This window comes from Haematobia irritans, chromosome 4 (assembly GCF_050003625.1).
Source record: "Haematobia irritans isolate KBUSLIRL chromosome 4, ASM5000362v1, whole genome shotgun sequence".
In the NCBI taxonomy this organism is placed as follows: Eukaryota; Metazoa; Arthropoda; class Insecta; order Diptera; family Muscidae; genus Haematobia; species Haematobia irritans.
Window position 1 is genome coordinate 193,249,738 of NC_134400.1, and position 14,802 is coordinate 193,264,539.

At 31.3% G+C, this 14,802-nt stretch overlaps 1 protein-coding gene across 2 annotated transcripts; it reads right to left on the reverse strand.

Annotated features, from left to right (window-relative positions):
- Positions 1 to 591: 591 nt before the first annotated feature.
- Positions 592 to 1,756, reverse strand: LOC142235453 (uncharacterized). Of its 2 annotated transcripts, none has more exons than XM_075306709.1 (2): positions 1,474 to 1,756; positions 592 to 1,220 (listed from the first exon to the last, which is right to left on the reverse strand). In XM_075306709.1, exons 1-2 carry the CDS (start codon positions 1,483 to 1,485, stop codon positions 918 to 920), a joined length of 315 nt encoding a protein of 104 aa, XP_075162824.1. In that variant the 5' UTR covers positions 1,486 to 1,756; the 3' UTR covers positions 592 to 917. The 2 variants fall into 2 exon arrangements, with proteins under 2 accessions (XP_075162824.1, XP_075162823.1); XM_075306708.1 differs by having other exon boundaries at positions 592 to 1,232.
- Between the last annotated feature and the right edge of the window lie 13,046 nt (positions 1,757 to 14,802).

A 14,802-nucleotide genomic window follows, 5' to 3' on the forward strand; every position in this document is an offset into this window, starting at 1 on the left:
CTTAGTCGATCTAATATACTTCTAGATTGGCAATTTCAGGCAAATCTGTGTCTGGATGCTCAAAAAATATTTGGGGCTATATAAAAATCTGAGGCCATATAGCCCATCATCTAACTAGACCGGCTGTGGCTAGTCTCAGAACGATAGGCTTTTCTCTCTTGCTCTTTCCCACTTTATATAGTCGGAAATCGCAAAGAAATTCAAAGTAGGGCAAGAAATACGAAGTGTGTATTTTGCAATTTCCAAATCCAAGAAGAATATTGATTCAAGAGACAACTGCAGTACCTGATCTAACCTAACCTAGTTTATTTCTCACTGTGTATGATTTGCAAAATTTTGTATCCAAGTTCTATAGTTCACCATGATCGCTTTCCTTTTCTATAAGAAAACCATAAAACATCCATCACGTTCAAATGTTTTATACATTCCCAACCTTTTTGGAATGCGGAAGATGAAATTATCATTAAAATAAAATCAAAATTTTCCAACTCTGTAGAGAATATCAAAACAACTGGGACCAAAAAATATTCACAATCAGCTACTATATGTCTTAATTGTTTTAATTTAAATAAAATTCAAAACACGTACAGGTTGGTTACCTTAACAATTTCGATTTATTAACAAAACAAAAAAAAAAAACTATATCATTGAAAACAAACAATTAATCTATAAAAAAACACTCCAAGAATGCATAAACAAACAATACCAATTGAGAGGAGAAAAAAATATAAAACTTAAAAATTAAAAATTCTTACAAAAAAATATTTTTAAAAAATATAAAAACTATATTCTTAAAAAAATAATAATTAAGAAACCTTTTTTTTTTTAATTAACTCAATAGATTTTACAGCAAGACTGTGTCGACGATCTAAGGATGGCATTAGCTGAAAATCCTTTTGTATCGGAGGAACAACAGCTCAGACCACAACATGATTGACACGATAACCGCTGTAGGTGCTGGCGAAGGGTACATAGGCGCTTTGTGTCTGGAAGAATAGGGGAGGAAATAGAGGACCGACACCTCCAACAGGCGGACGAGGAAAGGCAGCACGTGGAAAGAAGGCAGGCTGGCCTGGAAACTGACCCGGTGGTGGAGGTTGAGCAGCATGTTGAGGTGGAGCAGCACGATGTTCGGGTGGTACATCCACAGTCTCTGCAGCTCCCTGTATATCTCCGGCCCAGGCTAATGAGACCGTTAGAAGGACTATAGCAGCAACAATCTGTAATAATTTCTTGGGGATGGATATTGGCGAGTTTGGTAGTGTTTATGTTGGTGGTATTTGTGACATTGGAATGTGGTGCCAAAATTGAATTCGTTTTCAAGGATTTGTTGATGATGAGGTTGGATGGTACAATAATCGTAGAGGAAAGAGAATTTTTCATTAACAATTTGGAGGTGGATTTTGGAAAATGATGGCCTTCATTATTACTACAATCGTCGTTTTCTTCATATGCTTGACGTTTAAAACTTACAAATTTGAACATTGTCTATGATCTTCCGTTCGAGTGGCGTTTAAAAATTCACCGTTCACTTAATCGCGATGTAGATGTGAAAAAAAAAATGCAATTCAAATTGTTTTTAATAGAACACCAATTAAATTTAGTTCAAAATAAATAAAGATTATCCGTGCCAGATTTTGTTTTTTTTTTTGTTTGAAATTTGTTATTTTGTTGCCCGAAGGTGCCGCACGTTGTTGGCACTGACCAAGTGACTGCCTGGGGTTTTGTTGTGAAATGAGCTTAGTCGAGAATTAAATTAGAATTTCAAGTAGCTGATGATTTTTATAATTTTCTTAAGGCTTTTGTTTTCATATAGAATTTGTTTTTTACTCACCCATACAAATGTAATAACAATAGACATTTTACAATGTTTTCAATGAACATAAAGTACACACACACACACACGCTCAGCCAGAGATATATGTATGTATGTGCACACCTTTTTGTAACTGGGATGGGTTAGAGGTTGTAGGCTTTTGTCTCATCAACATTCTCAGAAAATCTTGGGAATTGTTAATGTAATTTTATAGCTCACACATGTTACGTGTATATGTGTTGGTCCTATATGGGTTAGAGACAGTGATCGCCAAATGGTTTGGAAGGATTCTTAAACTCTCATTGAATTTGTAATTGGGATTTAATGTGGAGGGCCCCATATACATAGTGGCTGTTATATAATGCAACAAAGTAAAGCGCTATAGAGTTTATTTTAATTTTCTGTTTTAACCCTCTAATGCCCCAATTTTTTTGTATGCTGATTAAATATTCAATGTTAACGACACAAAAGCAAGAAAACTAATCAAGAAAAATGTATACGGTATAATTCAGTATATGCTGGAAAGGCTCTTGAACAGGTTCAACTAAGTTTTCTTTTTATTTTATTCATTTTTTTGTCTTAAGGTGTGTTTTACTAAAAGCTTCCTTATTTAATGATTGGGCATTAGAGGGTTAAACTTTATTTTTCAAATTTTAAAATCTTTTTAGATCTATACGAATTGACCACCTTTGGCACGAGTTATAGCCATCAAACTTACGACAAAGCCATCACACATTGCAAGAAAGAGGCTCTGCAGTATTTGGGCCCATTACCGATGCATCCCGTCTTGAGATGACACTTCGGAATATCAACATGGAACTCATGGAAAGGGGCTCAAAAGCCCAATTCTATCAGTCTCTTCTGTTAGAAGAAAATTTCGTATCATTTTGGTAGTTCCATTGCATTGTGAAAATACAGTTTTGCCCAATCCCATCTGGACATGATCGACACATTGGCATTTTTTAGTGCCAATCCTATTCTCCAAAATACCCCAAGGGCAAAAGTCTAAAGGATTGAAATCACGGTTGCCACTCGAGCCAAAAATAATTAACCAAAATTTGGAGGAAATTTTTCAAAAATTCTACCAAAGTAAAAAAATTTTATCCAAATTTTATATCTATGGAAAATTTTGTAAAAATTTTATTGCTATTGAACATTTTTGTCAACATTTTATTGGTATTGTAAATTTTTGCAAAATTAATCTCTCTAGATAATTTTTTGCAAAATTAATCTCTTTAGAAAATTTTTGCAAAATTAATCTCTCTAGAAAATTTTATGTCTATAGATAATTTTTTCAAACTTTTATCTCTATAGAAATTTTCTGCAAAATGTTATCTATATAGATAATTTTTTCAAACTTTTATCGCTATAAAAAATTTCTGCAAAATTTTATCTCTACAGAAAATTTTAGAAAAATTTTATCTCTATAGAAAATTTTAGAAAAATTTTATCTCCATAGAAAATTTTTGCAAAGTTTTATCTCTAAAGAAAATTTAAGCTAAATTTTATCTCTATAGAAAATTTCTGCAAAATTTTATCTCTAGAGAAAATTTAAGCTAATTTTTATCTCTATAGAAAATTTTTGCAAAATTTTATTTCTAAAGAAAATTTTGCAAAATTATATTTCTGAGGAAAATTTTTGCAAAATTTTTCTCTATAGAAAATTTTTGCGAAATTTCATTGCTGTAGAAAATTTTTGCAAATTTCTCTCTATAGAAAATTTTTGCAAAGTTTTATCTCTAGAGAAAATTTAAGCTAAATTTTATCTCTATAGAAAATTTCTGCAAAATTTTATCTCTAGAGAAAATTTAAGCTAAATTTTATCTCTATAGAAAATGTTTGCAAAATTTTATTTCTAAAGAAAATTTTGCATAATTTTATTTCTGAGAAAAATTTTTGCAAAATTTTTCTCTATAGAAAATTTTTGCGAAATTTCATTGCTGTAGAAAATTTTTGCAAATTTTTATCTCTATAGAAAATTTATGCAAATAGAAAATTTTTGCAATTTTTTTTCTCTATAGAAAATTTTTGCGAAATTTTATTGCTGTTGCTGTTGTTGCAAAATTTAATTGCTATAGAAAATTTTTGCAAAATTATATCTCTATAGTAAATTTTTGTAAAACTTTATCCCTATCAATTTTTGTTTATAAAATTCTGTGAAATTTTCATTGCTATAGAAAATTTTGTCAACATTTTATTGGTATAGTAAATTTTGGCAAAATTAATCTCCAAACTTTTATCTCTATAGAAATTTTCTGCAAAATTTGATCTCTATAGAAAATTTTAGCAAAATTTTATTTCTTTAGAAAATTTTAGCAAAATTTTATTTCTATCGAAAATTTTTGCACAGTTTTATCTCTAGAGAAAATGTAAGCTAAATTTTATATCTATAGACAATTTCTGCAAAATTTTATCTCTATAGAAAATTTCTACAAAATTTTATCTCTATAGAGAATTTTTGCAAAATTTAATCTCTATAGAAAATTTTTGTAAAATTTTATCCCTATCAATTTTTATACCCTGCGCCACACTGTGGAACAGGGTATTATAAGTTAGTGCATATGTTTGCAACACCCAGAAGCAGACGAGATAGACACATGATGTCTTTGGGAAAAATGCTCAGGGTGGGCTCCTGAATCTAGATCGCTGTTTTAGTCCAATCGACTTCAAATTTGGCATAAGTATGTGTTTTGGCTCAGAATAGAACCCTATTGATTTTGGAAGAAATCGGTTCAGATTTAGATATAGCTCCTATATATATGTTTCGCCCGAAATGGACTAATACGGTCCCAGAAGCCAGAGTTTTATCCCAATTTGGTTGAAATTTTGCACTAGGAGTACAATTAGTAGTGTAGTCAAGTGTGCCAAATTTTATTGAAATCGGTTCAGAGTTAGATATAGCTCCCACATATATCGTTCGCCCGATTTACACTCATATGACCACAGTGGTCAAGGCCTCTAAGAGAAGCAAATTTCATCCGATCCGGCTGAAATTTGGTACGTGGTGTTAGTATATGGTCTCTAACAACCTTGCAAAAATTGGTCCACATCGGTTCATAAAATTATATAGCTCCCACATAAACCGATCCCCCGATTTGGCTTGCGAGGACTCTAAGAGAAGCAAATTTCGTCCGATCCTGCTGAAATTTGGTACATAGTGTTAGTATATGATCTCTAACAACCATGCAAAAATTGGTCCACATCGGTCCATAATTATATATAGCTCCCACATAAACCGATCCCCCGATTTGGCTTGCAAGGCCTCTAAGAGAAGCAAATTTCATCCGATCCGGCTGAAATTTGGTACATGCTGTTAGTATATGGTCTTTAACAACCATGCAAAAATTGGTCCACATCGGTCCATAATTATATATAGCCCCCATATAAATCGGTCAACAGATTTGACCTCCGGAGCCTCTTGGAAGACCAAAATTCATCTGATTCAGTTGAAATTTGGCACGTGGTGTTAATATATGGCCTCAAAATCCCATGCAAAAATTTGGTCGAAATCGGTCCATAATTATATATAGCCCCCATATAAACCGATCCCCAGATTTGACCTCCGGAGCCCCTTGGAAAAGCAAAATTCATCCGATTCGCTTGAAATTTGGTACGTGATGTTAGTAAAGGGTGATTTGTTAAGAGCTTGATAACTTTTAAAAAAAAAAAAACGCATAAAATTTGCAAAATCTCATCGGTTCTTTATTTGAAACGTTAGATTGGTCCATGACATTTACTTTTTGAAGATAATTTCATTTAAATGTTGACCGCGGCTGCGTCTTAGGTGGTCCATTCGGAAAGTCCAATTTTGGGCAACTTTTTCGAGCATTTCGGCCGGAATAGCCCGAATTTCTTCGGAAATGTTGTCTTCCAAAGCTGGAATAGTTGCTGGCTTATTTCTGTAGACTTTAGACTTGACGTAGCCCCACAAAAAATAGTCTAAAGGCGTCAAATCGCATGATCTTGGTGGCCAACTTACCGGTCCATTTCTTGAGATGAATTGTTCTCCGAAGTTTTCCCTCAAAATGGCCATAGAATCGCGAGCTGTGTGGCATGTAGCGCCATCTTGTTGAAACCACATGTCAACCAAGTTCAGTTCTTCCATTTTTGGCAACAAAAAGTTTGTTAGCATCGAACGATAGCGATCGCCATTCACCGTAACGTTGCGTCCAACAGCATCTTTGAAAAAATACGGTCCAATGATTCCACCAGCGTACAAACCACACCAAACAGTGCATTTTTCGGGATGCATGGGCAGTTCTTGAACGTCTTCTGGTTGCTCTTCACTCCAAATGCGGCAATTTTGCTTATTTACGTAGCCATTCAACCAGAAATGAGCCTCATCGCTGAACAAAATTTGTCGATAAAAAAGCGGATTTTCTGCCAACTTTTCTAGGGCCCATTCACTGAAAATTCGACGTTGTGGCTCGTTAGTAAGTCTATTCATGATGAAATGTCAAAGCATACTGAGCATCTTTCTCTTTGACACCATGTCTGAAATCCCACGTGATCTGTCAAATACTAATGCATGAAAATCCTAACCTCAAAAGAATCACCCTTTATATGGTATCTTACAACCATGCATGAATTGGTTCATAGCAGTCCATAATTATATATAGCACCCATATAAACCGATCCCCAGATTTTACCTCCGGTGCCTTTTGGAGAAGCAAAATTCATCCGATCTGGTTGAAATTTTGTACGTGGTGGTAGTATATGATATTTAACAACCATGCCAAAAGTGTTCCATATCAGTCCATAATCATATATAGCCCCCATATAAACCGATCCCGAGATTTGGTTTTGGAGCCTCTTGGAGGAGCAAATTTCATCCGTTAACAACCATGCCTAACAAGGTCCATATCGGTCTATAGTTATATGTAGCCCTCAGATAAATCGATACCCAATCACACAAAAATTTGTCTATATCAATAATTGTATATAGCCCCCATATAAGCGACCCCCATATTTCAATTCTGGCTCCCTACGTACCGTGCAAAAGTCCATATCGATTCGTAATTAGTTGTAGACTTACCTACACATACTTTTTTTGTCTAATGTATACCACGTAACTCACAATTTAGAAAACGATTTAAGATACCACAACCCAAGTAATTCGATTGTGGATGACAGTCTTTCGTAGAAGTTTCTACGCAATCCATGGTGGAAGGTACATAAGATTCGGCCTGGCCGAACTTACGGCCGTTTATACTTGTTTTTCATAACATTGTGTTCCACCCTAGTGCATTAGCCGACTTAAATTTTGAGTCTATAGATTTTGTAGAAGTCTATCAAATTCTGTCCAGATCGAGTGATATTTAAATGTATGTGTTTGGGACAAACCTTTATATATAGCCCCCAACACATTTGACGGATGTGGTGCAGGGTATAATATAGACGGCCCCGCCCGACTTTAGACTTTCCTTACTTATTGTTTATAAAATTCTGTGAAATTTTAATTGCTATACAAAATTTTGTCAACATTTTAATGCTATAGAAAATTATTGCAAAATTTTGTCTCTATAGAACATTTTTGCAAAATTCTATCTCTATAGAAAATTTTTGTAAAATTTTATTTCTATAGAAGATTTTTTAAAATTTTATTTCTATGGAAAATTTTCTCAAACTTTTATATCTAAAGAAAAATTTCTCAAAATTTAATTATATAGAAAATTATTTATTTCTATAGAAAATTATCTCAAAATTTTAATTCTATACAAAATTTTCTCAAAATTTTATTGCTTCTGCATTTTGTCAAAATTTTATTTATTTTTTATTTTAAATTTTAATAATTTTATTTTTATAGATATAAAATTTGGAACAAATTGTGTTAATTTGTTCCAAATCTTATATCTATAGAAAATTTCTGCAAAAATTTAAATTTTTGCAAAAAAAAAAATTTTCTATACATATAAAATTTTCTCAAAATTTTATATGTATAGAAAATTTTCTCAAAATTGTATTTCTCTAGAAAATTTTCTTAGAAATTCAAATATATAGAAAATGTTCTCAAAATTTTATTTCTGTAGAAAATTTTATAAAAAATTTATTTCCATCGAAAATTTTTTTATAATTTTATTTCTATGGAAAATTTTCTCAAACTTTTATAAAAATTTTATTTCCATCGAAAATTTTTTTATAATTTTATTTCTATGGAAAATTTTCTCAAACTTTTATATCTATTGATAAATTTCTCAAAATTTAATTAAATAGAAAATTATCTCAAAATTTGGTTCTATAGAAAATTATCTCAGAATTTGGTTCTATAGAAAATTATCTCAAAGTTTTAGTTCTATAGAAAATTTTCTCAAAATTTTATTGCTGTAAAAAATTTACTCAAAATTTTATTGCTGTAGAAAATTTTTTCAAAATTTTATTTATTTAGCCAATTTTTTCAAAATTTTATATCTATAGAAAATTTCTGCAAAATTTTATCTCTATAGAAAATTTTTGCAAGATTTTATCTCTATAGAAAGTTTTGTCAAAATTTTATTTCTTTAAACAATTTTTTTAAAATTGTATCTCTATTGAAATTTTTTCAAAATTTTATCTCTATAGAAAATTTTTGCAAAATTTTATCTCTATAAAAATTTCATAAAAATTTTTTTGCTATAGAAAATCTTGCCAATATTTGAATGCTACTGAAAATGTTTGCAAAATTGTATATCTATAGAAAATTATTGCAAAATTGTATCTCTATAGAAAATTTTTGCAAAATTGTATTTCTATAAAAATTTCACAAAATTTTTTTGCTATAGAAAATCTTGCCAATATTTGAATGCTACTGAAAATGTTTGAAAAATTGTATATCTATAGAAAATTATTGCAAAATTGTATCTCTATAGAAAATTATTGCAAAATTGTATCTTTATAGAAAATTATTGCAAAATAGTATCTCTATAGAAAATGTTTGCAAAATTTTATTTCTATCGAAAATTTTTGCAAAATTTTATTTGTATCGAAAATTTTCTCAAAATTTTAATTCTACCGAAACTTTTCTCAAAATTTTATATCTACAGAAAATTTTCTCCAAATTTTATATGTATAGAAAATTTTCTCAAAATTTTATATGTATAGAAAATTTTCTCAAAATTGTTTGTCTGTAGAAAATTTTCTTAGAAATTCAATTCTACAGAAAAATTTCTCAAAATTTTATTTCTGTAGAAAATTTTATAAAAATTTTATTTCTATCGAAACATTTTTTATAATTTTATTACTATGGAAAATTTTTTCAAACTTTTATATCTATAGAAAAATTTCTCAAAATTTAATTTTATAGAATATTATCTCAAAATTTGGTTCTATAGAAAATTTCTGCAAAATTTTATCACTATAGAAAATGTTTGCAAAATTTTATCTCTATAGAAAGTTTTTTCAAAATTTTATTTCTTTAGACAATTTTTTTAAAATGTTATCTCTATTGAAAAATTTTTCAAAATTTTATCTCTATTGAAAATGTTTTCAAAATTTTATCTCTATACAAATTTCACAAAATTTTATCTCTGTAGAAAATTTTTGCAAAATTTTATATCTATAGAAAATTTTTGCAAAATTTTTTTGCTATAGAAAATCTTGTCAACATTTGAATGCTATTGAAAATTTTTGCAAAATTGTATCTCTATAGAAAACTATTGCAAAATTTTATCTCTATAGAAGGTTATTGTAAAATTGAATTTCTATGAAAAATTTCTGCAAAATTTTATTTCTATCGAAAATGTTTGCAAAATGTTATTTCTATCGAAAATTTTTGCAAAACTGTATCTCTATAGAAAATGTTCTCAAAATTTTATATCTATAGAAATTTTTTTCAAAATTGTATTTGTATAGAAAATTTTCTCTGAAATTTAATTCTATAGAAAATTTTCTCAAAATTTTATTTCTGTAGAAAATTTTATTTCTATAAAAAATGCCAGCAAAATTTTATCTCTATGGAAATTTTTTGCAATATTTGCTCTTATCAGCTTGTGTAATGATTTTATTGCGATCCTAAGTAAACAAATGCGTCCCTAATCTCCATCTAATGATAGGGACCAATTCTAAGATATTTTTATTGTCACCGTTATCGCATCCATGTTCAAAAGATATTTATTTTGGGGACTATATATACCGATCTAATGATTTTTCTACAATCCGTACAAAACGGTAGCTTTTATTCAAATTGGCTGATCTCCCGATGTTACTTCTTGAACTTCGAGAAACCGTAGTTTTGATCCAATTTGTAGGAAATTGTAAATATACTGGCCACCAAAACCTGTATAGGATGTAGTTTTATCGGTCCATTTGGTAAGGCCTCTATATCGAACGATTTCTCTTCTTCAGGGTATAGAAGCCGCACAGATCATGAAAATTATCATAAAAATTACTAGAAACTGAATGGAAAATTTCCAGATTTTACTTCTCGTAATCATTGAATATTAGGGGTAAAAATCTTCAGATTTTAGATTTGTAATCAAGGCGTCAGTTCATCATTTTCTTGTACACTTATACGAATTGTTTATGATTCCGCCAAACACAAAAAAAAAAAATAAATTAAACGGTTCTTATAAATCTAGAATTTGATCTAGTCTTCATAGGTAGAATCTTTAAATTTACCTTCGGGAAGCGTACTGGTTGAACTGATCTGTTTGGGAGAATTTTTGTTATCAAACCCCTTGAAATTCTATATATTTTCAAGTAACCCGCTATGGCGAAGAGTTTTCAAAGAAAACAGTTTTATTTGATTCATGGTTGTGGGTATTTAAGATTCGGCCCGGCCGAACTTACAGCTGTATATACTTATTATACCCTCCACCATAGGATGGGGGTATATTAACTTTGTCATTCCGTTTGTAACACATCGAAATATTGCTCTAAGACCCCATAAAGTATATATATTCTGGATCGTGGTGAAATTCTGAGTCGATCTGAGCATGTCCGTCCGTCTGTTGAAATCACGCTAACTTCCGAACGAAACAAGCTATCGACTTGAAACTTGGCATAAGTAGTTGTTATTGATGTAGGTCGGATGGTATTGCAAATGGCCCATATCGGTCCACTTTTACGTATAGCCCCCATATAAACAGACCCCCAAATTTGGCTTGCGATTGTTTTAAGAGAAGCAAATTTCATTCGATCCAGCTGAATTTTGGTACATGGTGTTAGTATATGGTCTCTAACAACCATGCAAAAATTGGTCCATATCGGTTCACTTTTACGTATAGCCCCCATATAAACGGACCTCCAAATTTGGCTTGCGATTGCTCTAAGAGAAGCAAATTTCATCCGATCCGGCTGAAATTTGGTACATGGTGTTAGTATATGGTCTCTAACAATCATGCAAAAATTGGTCCATATCGGTCCACTTTTACGTATAGCGCCCATATAAACGGACCCCAAAATTTGGCTTGCGATTGTTTTAAGAGAAGCAATTTCATTCGATCCGGCTGAAATTTGGTACATGGTGTTAGTATATGGTCTCTAACAAACCATGTACAAATTGGTCCATATCGGTCCACTTTTACGTATAGCCCCCATATAAACGGACCCCCAAATTTGGCTTGCGATTGCTCTAAGAGAAGCAAATTTCATCCGATCCGGCTGAAATTTAGTACATGGTGTTAGTGTATGGTCTCTAACAAACCATGCACAAATTGGTCCATATCGGTCCACTTTTACGTATAGCCCCCATATAAACGGACCCCCAAATTTGGCTTGCGATTGCTCTAAGAGAAGCAAATTTCATCCGATCCGGCTCAAATTTGGTACATGGTGTTAGTATATGGTCTCTAACAACCATGCAAAAATTGGCCCACATCGGCCCATAATTATATATAGCCCCCATATAAACCAATTCCCCGGTTGAAGCAAATTTCATCCGATCCGGCTGAAATTTGGTACGTGGTGTTAGTATATGGTCTCTAACAACCATGCAAGAATTGGTCCATATCGGTCCATAATTATATATAGCCCCCGTATAAATCGGTACCAAGATTTGTCCTCCGGAGCCTCGTGGAGGAGCAAAATTCATCCGGTCCGGCTGAAATTTGGTACATGGTGTTAGTATATGGTCTCTTACAACCATGCACAAATTGGTCCACATCGGTCCATAATTATATATAGCCCCCATATACATCGATCCCCAGATTTGTCCTCCGGAGCCTCTTGGAGGAGCAAAATTCATCCGATCCGGTTGAAATTTGCAACGTGGTGTTAGTATAAGGCCGCTAATAACCATGGCAAAATTGGTCCATATCGGTCTATAGTTATATATAGCCGATCCCCAATCACACAAAAATTGGTCCATATCGGTTCATAATCATGGTTGCCACTCGAGCCAAAAATAATCTACCAACATTTTATTTCTATAGAAAACATTGTCAAAACGTTATTTCTATAAAAAATGTTGTCAAAATTTTATTTCTATAGAAAATTTTGTCAAAATTTTATTTCTATAGAAAATTTTGTCAAAATTTTATTTCTATAGAAAGTGTTGTCAAAATTTTATTTCTATAGAAAATTTTGTCAAAATTTTATTTCTATAGAAAATTTTGTCAAAATTTTATTTCTATAAAAACTTTAAACTTAATTATATACGTATTTAATCGGCCTTTTTTAGTTTAATATATAACACGTATGGACTATGTGATATATATTACGATGTTAGGAAGTTTTAAGATACCTTGCCATCGGCTTCAGTAGAAGTTTCTACGCAATCCATAGTGGAGGGTACATAAGCTTCGGCCTGGCCGAACTGACGGCCGTATATACTTGTTATTAAATTGGCTCATGCAATTAACGATAATCCTGGTATGATTAAAAAAGATTTCGGTTTTGTTTCCCCAACATTCAAGATTCTGCCATAATATTGATAGCTGAAGAAGGCAATGTTCAATCATGATTGATGTGATGATATTCGTCGACTTCGATATTCTTCTAGGTGAATATTAATTGTGTCAGTACTATCAATTTCATTGGTGAACAAATTGCCTAGAAATGTATATTTAGTTCCGGTTTATGTAAAAGGCTTTACTTTACCAAATAAAAATTTACCAAAACAAAATACTATTTTTTATTCTTTTTATTCAATTAATTGGACGTGTATTCAGGTATATTCATGAACACTACATTACACGGATCAGAGATTCCCATACATTCAGAGATTCCCATACAATTCATTTATGGTACAAACCACACATACAAATAAATCACATTTTTTATTTGTTTACATACATGATTTTGTTTTTGTTGTTGTTGTTTTTTATTAATCATCAATTAAATTAATATGCATAGTGGGTAAGAAGGTAGCCCGTATATGCTTTTTTTGGTTATTAAAAAAAAAGAATAAATCGTTGTTTGACTCATATTTGATGTGTCCAACCACAGATGAACGACCTTTGTGGAATAATTACATAGAAATAAATTTTTTAGGTGTCGACAATTGGAACAATCGTAATGACAAGATCCGCATACTTTATGAGTCCATAACAATAATAATTCAAAATTAAAGAGGTTCATTGTATTAAGAAAAAATTCCATACAAATAGTCGAATAATTCAATGCACTTTTGGGAAGGAAAAATTCCTCTTTTATTGCATCAATTATTCTTGGTTGATTTGGTGTAGGACCTGTCCACCCAACTATAGTATAATACCGATTTGTTTACGTGCTTCTGTTCCTTTCCACAAAAAGTCATTGCAATCCAAAAGCTTTCCAGAATATTCCCTAACCCACACAGAATGTTTCATATTTTTATTTACTTCCACATTCTGACATATTTTTTTTGTAAACTTTTTAGTTTGATTTTTAAAGATTTTATATAGCCGAGTTTTGTGGCTAAACTCTATAAAAGTTACTGCATGTGTTTTTTTTTTTAACATAAACAATGTATGAATGCTTGCCAAAACAAAAATTAAAACCATTACCCATAGGGCGACATGTAACGCATTTTAATATATCAACTCATTTTGTTTTTTCGTCTTGCGTATATAATTTTTTTTTTTGGCTTCGATTTATCTACGTCATGGTCAAATAGGGTAGAACCCTAGAACTATCAAGGTGTTTATTGGAAGAAGCGAAAAAAAAAATTATCATAAACATTTCAATATAGAGTCTTTTTTTTAAATAGTTTTTAGTATAAAAACTGGCATTGCTATAGGGAATATTCATCAGTTTCTTAAGAGCGTTCAAGCCACATCAAACTAAATCAAATCAATCAACAAAATGTTCAAATTCGTAAGTGGTTTCAAATAAATCATAAATGTTGTGCAAATTTTTCCAAAATTGACAATAAAATTGTAAAAAGAATAAATCAAAAAAAAAATATATATATATATATTAGTAAAGAAAAGGAAAAAAAAGAAAATGAAAACAATGGGTATTCTAAACTAACCCTGAAGGATGTTATTAAGTGGAAGACTTTTTTGAACATTACTGGTGTGAGCTTCTGATGCCAGAATGTGAGATGTCGGTGTGAGAAAGTAGATTAGGAGTATATTGATAAAAATCCGGGGGTTTTGGAAGTCGGGTTTTCGTGGTTTTAAAAAGTAGATCCTGGGTAGAGTAATAAAGAACCCGGTTTTTTTGGAAGTCGATTTCTCGAGGTTTTTAAAGGCCGAACTTGGGAGCCACCGTGCATGCCCGCCTTGCATACACAAGTTCGTGGGTTCGATTCCTGCTTCGACCGAACACCAAAAAGTTTTTCAGCGGTGGATGATCCCACCTCAGTGATGCCGGTGACATTTCTGAGGGTTTCAAAGCTTCTCTAAGGGCGTTTTCGTTTCGTAAAAAATATGTTGCCCTGGTGTTACACTACTTTTTCCCTCATTGTATTTTCTCTCAAATAATAGTGTCATTCCAAAGTTATTGTTAATAAAATCTTGATAAAATTTTCTATAGAAATATAATGTTGACGAAATTTTCCATAGAATTAAAATTTTGACAAAATTTTCTACAGAATAGAAAAAAATTTTTTTGACAGAATTTCTATAGAAAAAAATTGGAAAATTTTT